General features: G+C 34.8%; 1 protein-coding gene across 4 annotated transcripts; it reads left to right on the top strand.

The window, feature by feature from the left end:
* Positions 1-3,769: 3,769 nt before the first annotated feature.
* LOC141723939 (receptor-like serine/threonine-protein kinase ALE2) lies at positions 3,770-9,342 on the top strand. Of its 4 annotated transcripts, none has more exons than XM_074525904.1 (11): positions 3,770-4,188; positions 4,307-4,408; positions 4,823-4,924; positions 5,265-5,480; positions 5,582-5,683; positions 5,788-5,895; positions 5,982-6,353; positions 6,748-7,035; positions 7,226-7,618; positions 7,735-7,978; positions 8,343-9,342. In XM_074525904.1, the coding sequence occupies exons 2-11, from the start codon at positions 4,339-4,341 to the stop codon at positions 9,004-9,006; spliced, it is 2,559 nt and encodes an 852-aa protein (XP_074382005.1). In that variant the 5' UTR covers positions 3,770-4,188; positions 4,307-4,338; the 3' UTR covers positions 9,007-9,342. The 4 variants fall into 4 exon arrangements, with proteins under 4 accessions (XP_074382005.1, XP_074382004.1, XP_074382003.1 ...); XM_074525903.1 differs by having other exon boundaries at positions 4,298-4,408; XM_074525902.1 differs by having other exon boundaries at positions 3,771-4,408.
* Positions 9,343-9,369: the final 27 nt, after the last annotated feature.

The following is a 9,369-nucleotide window of genomic DNA, read 5'->3' as shown; positions in this document are numbered from 1 at the left end:
TTGCAAAAAGATATCAGGTATCATTATGATCATTTTACACCTCTACGTCCACATATATATTAAGCGAAACGATGAGAATCCCTGTTCACAAAATAGGTACCAAATGATAAGTGTTAAGATTTGATTAGTTAAATTTTTTATAAAATGAGAGCTCGTCATACATTATATGTGACAAAAATCATAATAAGCCATGCTTGATTTTGAATGTTATTTAGAAAAGAGGGGTTAACATTACTCATATATTAAATATATACATCTAATCTAGGACATTATATTTTAATCATATACATATAATCTAGTGATTCTTTTAATCACCATCAACACTTACTTTCATATGTTAACGTAATGTCGATGGTCATTGGAAGTATTTCCAATAAATATTTCTGAAAACTGAAGATCACGGTTAACAGTTTGCTCGACTCCATTCGTTGTGCTTTTGCTAATTGATACGAAAATTTTCCTAATAAAGATTCTAGTCAAAGCAAAAGCTGTAACTGACCACATAATTACGAATTACACCCAAATTTATCAAATCACAATTAGTCAGAATCTTTCATCCACAATTCAACATGAAAATAACCGATTTAAAAGAGGACAAAAAGCAATATATGCATCTTCTCCATTCCCCCCGGAAACGCTCCCAAATCTTGCTCTTCTCCCCATAAAATTTACAAATATATTTGGGTTCCTAAAATTACTACAACATGAACAACATAATTAATGTTAAAATAACTAGTATTACTCCTACTCCTCCTCCAGCTGCAAATAATAACTACATTACAAGGTCTAACGGAATCCAGGCTTGCGCTGCTTGTAAATACCAACGCAGAAAGTGCGTCCCTGACTGCATTCTCGCACCGTATTTCCCTCATCATTGCCAACCTCAATTTCTTAACGCCCATAAATTGTTCGGAGTTAGTAACATTACCAAAATTATTCGTTCTCTCCCTGATCAACACGATAAGGACCAAGCCATGCGTACCATTATTTACCAGTCTGATGTTCGTGCTAATGATCCTGTTGGCGGTTGTTATCGAATTATTCGTGATTTGCAACGTCAGATTGAATTTAATCGAGCTGAGCTCCAGCTTGTTCTTCATCAAGCTTGTTCTTCATCAGCTAGCTTATTGTCGCGCTCAAAATCAATTCAATAATAATAATGTAAATATAATTCATTCGAATAATAGCGGTTTGGTTGATGAAATTATAACTACTGATCAAAATGATAATATACAACAATTTTATCATGAAGGTGATGATCAAATTCAACGGATAGATGATCGAGATCAAGATCAGAAGTACATTTTGCATGGTGATGATCAAATTCAACGGCCAGATGATGAAGATGAATATGAAGAGCAGTACATTTTGCATGGTGATGATTGTGAAGATCAAGTACATTTTGAGGAGATCAATTTGTTGGATGCGACAGAGAGTTCTGCGATTGTGGAGGCTAAGAAAAGTGGCGATGGACGAAGAGAGGGGCTAGAATTTGAAGTGGAAGAAAAATCATTTGACAGTGTTAACAATTTTAGGCTCGAAAGTACTCCTGCTAATTAGAATTTGTTTCTTAATTTTGTATATCATTGTTTACGTTTTCAATTGTCATCGTGATGAATAATATTTAGCTAATTGTATAGCCTACAGGTTGTCTTCTCATTTCTCATCTTTGTGGTTATGCAGTTGTGGGATGTTTTATTGTTATTGTTGTTAATTTATCGTGATATTGTGGTTTGATCATCGATGAGGTCCTGGGTACGAGAAGTCACCGTTTCTATTTCTTTTTTCCCTTCATAATTTCAACCTACCGCCCTCTAACTCATTTTTATCAAAAAAACCGATTCAGCTTCTTCATTAAATCTTATCATATATATGGGTACAAAAAAGAGTGTGTATGTACATGCATGAAAGATTGTATAAATTCAATCATTTTATGGAACACGAAGATGAAGTTTCTTATTAGGGCTGTGCATTCGGTTAAAACCGAACCGAATTTATATTCGGTTAACCGAAACCGAATTGTGGGAAAAAATGCTACCGAAAACCGAACCGAAATACATTCGGTTTGTAACCGAACCGAAATTAATATTTCGGTTATTACCGAAAACCGAAATTAAAAAACCAAAATTTAAATAAAAATACAAGAAATGCAGAAAAATATTCTAAAAATTTATTTAAGTGTAGTAGAAGATGACGTCGGCAAGTATTACCTGATCTTCAACATTGCAGAGAAACATTCATAACGTCCGATGAGTGATTTGTTTAGTGGCTGGAGATAAAAGTTTTTTATTGCAAGTAAAAAAGGCCTGTAACTACTAATGTTCTTAAATCATATAAGAATGGTATCATTCTTGTTTATGGAACATAAACCTCTGTATGGATGGTTAGGTAGAATCTCCGTTACTTTTAGAATGAGAGAGACGATAGTTGATTTGAGAATTGAGTTAGTAAGTTGTTTGAAAGCATACCGGGTGTATCTGTGCGTATATTGTTTTATTATTATATTAATATTTTATATTTTTTAAACTATTCGGTTTTTCGGTTAACCGCGGTTAAAAACCGAAATACCGAAAAACTGAATTTCAAAATTTTTTCTACCGAAAACCGAACCGAATTATATATTTTGGTTAAGCGAACCAAAATTATTTCGGTTATTCGGTTCGGTTATCGGTTAATCGAACCGAATGCACACCCCTATTTCTAATAGTATAACCAAGGGCTACGAAGGAAACTTCAAGGCTTGAACAATGGGGGTATAAATCAAAATGGGCCTAAAAATTCAAATGTAGCTGCCTGCCCAATCCAGTTCAACAAAAGACAAATTCTGAACGTTTAGATATTTATTAATCGACAAGTCTACATAAAGATGGAAAACCAATAAGAAAACAATCACTACTACAAGTTTTTTTTTTAATTGCTACCGAACCGAATTAAGTTGGCTAATTCACATTTCTAATTGTCTGTTGAAATAAGAGTCAAACATTTGTCCCACTAACACTTTAATCTAACTATGTTTTCTGCTGCTATTCACAACCACCATCTTCACTTTTTCCCCTTGATATTATCATATTAGTTACTTGACGTTTTACCTAATCGAATTTTACGACTGCTTGAATTATCACAAAAATAGCAGTATTGTATACTCATACACTTTTTTTTTATTTTTACGGAAAGCAAAAAATGAAAATTTTCCAAAAGTTTGAATCATTGTTGTGCCGATTGCCAAGTGTGGTGAGTTGGTGAAAGAAACACATTTGTATGCAAGTAAAAGTCAAATTACTAAATTTTGTCAAAAATAGGAAAAGAAATGAGATTAGGTGGAGCCTTTGTCACAATTTGTCACAAATCACAATACACTACACTACTGCGCAAGCCACAAGCCACTGTATTATTCCGATTATATAGCTCCATTGATTATGTTATTGGTCAGCTGGACCCGGCACGGTCGGGAATGATATTGATTGGAGTGTCTAAAAAATATGTTAACACATTTTGATTATATTTGATTATATTTTTATTATATACTTCATCACACATTATTTAATTAATTATGTAATTAATCGAACAGACTCTTCGCTAAAACAGTTTTTTTACTTTTAGGACAATGACATGATCCGCGTATATCTTAATTCTCAAAGCAGAATAAGTATATTTGGTTGATTTGGTTTGGTTTATATTATTATTGAAGAGCACCGGTGATAATCTGACGGACGGACAAAAACATAGTGCCAAAACTTGTGATCAAGCATATAACTAACAGTGCCTAGCACCAAACTTTCTAATTGTCCCCTGTGTAATCATTGAATTATAGTTGGTGGTTTACTAGTAGTATATATGCAATTCTAAACAAAGAAATCACAATCTTTCTGAATTTTCAACTCATTCATTGAACTCTTGTTGATTCTTCTGAAGAAAATAAAACAGTTTCTACACTTTTTTCTTTGTGTTCCCATTAAAACACTTTTGCAAAGTCTCTAATTCTTTAGCTTTGTGTAACTATACTGTTTTATCATTAATTTTTTGATTACCCAAGTCAAGATAACACTAATCCATTACAACCATTAAAAGTTCTGGTAATTCTGAGCTTAGGCTTCAACTAATCTATTTTTTCTTGAGTTTGCAGTACTGTGTACTTTCATGAAATTGCTTCACAAACACTGTTTCTTGTTCTACTTTATCTGTAAGCTTGTGAGTCTTTGTTCTTTCTAAGACATGTGCAACTTCTATATGTTTCTTTTTCATACTTTTGGTCATTTTTTCATCATACCAAACATGGTTGAGTAAGTAATAATCACAGATCTTTCAGTTTGATCTCATGCTCTTTTGAGGAAAGTGAAAATGCAGTTCTTTTCAATGGTGATCATCTACTTCATGATTTTTAATGCCTGGCCAGTTATTGGATTTGCAGGTAATGGTCTTTACTTTTTTCTTGTTTTCTAGTTTGTTTAATGATTGTTATCTCAGCATGAATTGTCATGCACAGTGATTTTTGTAATCTATATTCTCAGTGTGTATTGTTCCATCTATAACAATTCTAGGGTTAAATATCATATTTTGTCATATATTGTGCTCCAATCAATTAGATTGTCTAGTCAGTTCAAGAACAAGTTGATCACGGCTACTTAGTTTGGATTATACTTTGTTTTGCGATTAGTGTGGAGCAATAAAGTTATTTTACTCTTTAGGAAAAAAATATAGTAGTTTACGAAATCAAAAGAAAGTAATTAGGAAATTTTAATAGACTAACATCTTAAGGTATTGGAAGAACTTGTGATCTGACATAATAACATGGCTAACATATCGAGTTTGCTCTCTGTTGCAGGCTTTAAAATACCTTCATTTGTGTTAAATCACCTCAGTAAAGGAAGTCCTCACATCAAATTACATGGAACTATCAGGCTAAGTCACACATTTCTGCAAACTGGTACTTCTTCATGAATACATTGGGTTGTTATCTGTTTGTCTTCAGAAAATTCAATATATTAGTTAGGCACTCTGCAAAATGTTGATAGGTTGTTAAGCTTGCTCTGTTGTGGGATCATCTGGGAAGAAGCTTCTTCTTGATCATTCAACAATGTGTATATGTTCGGAAACATAAGTGTTTATTCATCATATGTCCAATAAAAGAATAACAACATATCTAGTAGCAATAAAGTAATAATAGTTATTTGCTAATAAATAAGTCCCATGTTTCAAATGTAAATTCTAAAATCAGATAATTGCTGTATAAATCTACTAACTATTGCATGTAATTTTACTCATAGACCTCAGGGAAAATAAAAACATGGGACCTTTCAGAAGTCCATCATCCGTTGCGCCTTCTACGCAATCTTTTCAGCATCATGCTAACAAACCAGGACTTGATTCTTCACCATTACCATCACAGACATTCTTTAAACACCATCACATAAGAAAGAACTTCAAAGACTTGGCTCCTGCTAGTTCTAATCAGCTCCAGCCTCCTACTAACAGCCAACAAGGTTACTGCATAACAAAACTTAAACATACTTATTAGATGATATTATCATTTTGTGTTGTATTATATTAAAATCTTAAACATATTTCTTTATTATGAATCCAGGCCCTTCCGTATCTCCACTTAATTCTGCTTCCACTCCGACAAAAAGTTGGAGTGCGATGAGCCCTGCTCAATCACCAACAATATCATCGTATCAGCCTAAAAGTATGGAAAACTTTGTTCTGACTTCTGTTTTTAAAGATATCCATCAGTATGTTTTCAATCGTTATTAACATACCTTATAATTCATCTTCTTTTACATCTTCAAGTATCTACTACTTCGCCTACATTTTCTCCATTGAGCTCTTCGATGAAGAAAAAGAAGATTTTACCGCCCCCCACAGTATTGGCACTACCACCTCCACCTCCTAGTGAAGGTACATAGACACCCTTATTTTTTGATTTTGTAGTCACAGCAAACTTTGGTTGCAAATTTTAGTAATTCTGCCCATAATAATTGTAGGTTGTGCATCTGTGACATGCACGGTGCCATTGACTTATACTCCTGGTGGAGCTCCGTGTAGTTGTGTTTGGCCTATTGAAGTCAGACTAGGCCTCAGTGTTTCCCTTTATGTATTTTTTCCTTTGGTTTCTGAGCTAGCTAAAGAGATCGCAACTGGCCTATCTTTAAATCAAAGTCAAGTACGGATAATGGGTGCCAATGCAGCAGTCCAGCAGCCAGAAAAAACCATGGTCCTCATTAATTTGGTACCGTTAAGGGAGAATTTTGATAACGATAGTGCATTTATGATCTACAGAATGTTCTGGATGAGGCAGGTCCGTTTAAAAGCTTCCCTCTTTGGTGGCTACAAAGTGGTACATGTTAGTTATCCAGGTGATTCTGATACTTGATCCTAGTTCCGTGCTTCATTACCTCATGAAAACAACAGTAGAGACAATGTGTTAGTTCTAATTAGAAGAAGATAATGTTTAGCTGTACCTGACTTTGGGAAAGCAAATATGTCAATTTTGTTGAGTGGGAAAAGAACTAGTGTTAAAATTACATACCATCCTGATTTTACATTTGTATATTTATCTTTTAACTAAAAATGTTAATAGCAATACTAGAAATCAATTAGATGCCTGATCAGAGTGTTCCACTGCATACCTCTAGAGAAACTTACAATCTTGTCACTATAAATCATGTCTATATTCCTTTTTTAAATATGTTTTCATCATAGATGCCTGATCATATTATTCTGAAGTTCTATTACCTTCCAAATTAACAGGTCTTCCCCCCTCTCCACCGTCAGTGCATTCAAGTGCTGCTAATATAGATGATCATCAATACCCTCACAATGAAAATGATGGCATGCCTGAAAAACCATTAGGGGTTGATGTGCCAAGGGCAAGGAAGCGTGGGACTGATGGAAGCTTGATAGCTGTAATTGTTTTATCGTCGGCCACAGCATTTATTGTTTGTATGGGAGTTGTTTGGTTTTTGTTGGTGAAATGTGGATGTTCCATTTGTCAACCGAATCAAACCGATGTTGTATCCTCCCACAGTAAACCATCAGGTATCCACCAATTTAATGATTTAAAACTTAAGAATGTGATTAAAAAGTAAAAGAAAATTATATAGGCACCTCTTCATTTAGCTTGGACAAAAATATTTCATACTTGTGTTCTTACAAACAATATTATATTAGGTTCTATAATTATGCAGAGTTTCCAATTAAGCAACTAGTGATAAAATAAACTCTGCAGGGACTACCAAGTCTTTGATATATGGAAGCAGACCTAGTTCAGCATCGATGTCATATAGTTCTAGCATATTAGCGTACACAGGGACTGCTAAAATATTTAGTTTGACTGACATGCAAAGAGCCACTGATAGCTTTGATGCCTTAAGAATTATTGGGGAGGGTGGTTTTGGACTAGTCTATAGTGGAATTCTTGATGATAGAAGGGAGGTAGCTGTGAAGGTTCTGAAAAGAGATGATCAGCAAGGTGGCCGTGAGTTCTTAGCAGAAGTAGAGATGCTTAGTCGTCTGCACCACAGAAACTTAGTCAAATTGATTGGTATATGCACGGATGATCAATATCGTTGCCTGGTCTATGAACTTGTCCCTAATGGAAGTGTGGAATCCCACTTACATGGTATGTACAAGTCTTGATAGTCCCTCTATTCAAGCTACATAGATTAGTGTTCTGCAGATTTTTATATATTTAATTACGCTATATTGAACTTACAATGTGTCTTTCTTGTCCCTTAGGAAGTGATAAAGAAAATGCTCCGCTTGATTGGAATGCCAGAATGAAGATCGCTCTGGGATCTGCTCGTGGTTTAGCTTATCTCCATGAAGACTCAAGCCCTCGTGTCATACACAGAGACTTCAAGGCAAGCAACATTCTTTTAGAACACGATTATACACCTAAAGTTTCAGACTTTGGGTTGGCTAAAACAGCACTTGACGGGGAAAACAGGCACATCTCAACGCATGTCATGGGAACTTTTGGGTATGTACTTTCTCATTTAATAGACATTAGTTATGTCATCAACCAACAGTTATTTGTTCTTCTTATGTTCATATTAAAAATTTTAATTATGCTCGAAATATGTTATATTAGTTTTACTTGCTGTATACATATCACCAGGTGAGTGTCTACAATTCGAACAAAATAGTTTATTTTGAAAGGTGTCTACTATGTAAGTATACAATAGGTTGAAGTCCATTATTGACCCAGTAGGCAATGATATATCCTTGTATTGTGAGTTGTGACATTTTAAAAAATTCTTGATCAGATTATATGGCCAATCCCTGCAATAGTAATTTTTTGACCAATTATTCCTTTTTACTCCATCTAAACAAATTTTCTCCAGTTACTTGGCGCCGGAGTATGCTATGACCGGGCATCTTCTTGTTAAAAGTGATGTTTACAGCTATGGTGTAGTTCTCCTTGAACTTCTAACAGGAAGAAAGCCAGTGGATTTGTCACAGCCGCCAGGCCAGGAAAATCTTGTCGCTTGGGCGCGTCCTCTTCTCACAAGTAAAGAATCTTTGGAAACACTAATAGATCATACTTTCAAGCAAAACATTCCACTAGACAGTGTATCTAAAGTAGCAGCTATTGCATCAATGTGTGTCCAACCAGAAGTATCTCACCGTCCTTTTATGGGTGAAGTTGTTCAAGCTTTAAAGCTTGTGTGCAATGAGTTTGATGAAATAAAAGACTCTATTACAAGAAGCAATAGCCATGAAGACTTATTCATCGATATGCACAACGAACATACAACTGAACTAATGGAGGCTGAAGGGATCCATGACCTGATGTCGGGCTATGATCCCATACTGGATACCAAGATCCCAATGTCAGCTACAGATTTAAGATATGCATCAGCTGGATTCGAGGAACGAGAGTCTATATCCTTTAGAAGGATTTCTAATTCTGCACCTCTAAAAAGGGTAAAGAAAAAGCAACTCTGGCAACGATTATGGGGCCTGTCTAGAGGAAGCATGAGTGAACATGGGTTGACAGGGAATTAGTGTCCACTCCAGCATCCCCTTCAGCATTATCAATGCCCTCGCAACTAATCTATAATGAATGTTGAATTCATTTTTGCGAGAAAGATTCTTTTACTGATTTAGTGTCAACACTCATCAGTTAGAAGGCTGGAAAAATTATCCAGTTCAATAAGGTGCTCTGGTAATGGCCCTGATACACTAATTCAGTTAACTAATACACATTATAATTAGTTCTGTTTTGTGGTTATGTAATTTATATAATCCATTTTCAAATGTTAATGTATGTACCATTGCACTTAAAAGTGTGTAAATCTTCTGTGGCTGTAGTTATACACTTCTACTACTCTTCTGCTGATCCTTCTCCAAAGATTTGGTTTAAAAAAT

Source organism: Apium graveolens, chromosome 5 (assembly GCF_009905375.1).
Source record: "Apium graveolens cultivar Ventura chromosome 5, ASM990537v1, whole genome shotgun sequence".
In the NCBI taxonomy this organism is placed as follows: domain Eukaryota; kingdom Viridiplantae; phylum Streptophyta; class Magnoliopsida; order Apiales; family Apiaceae; genus Apium; species Apium graveolens.
Note: the sequence above shows the minus strand (reverse complement) of the source record. Positions and strands in the feature narration are given on the sequence as shown.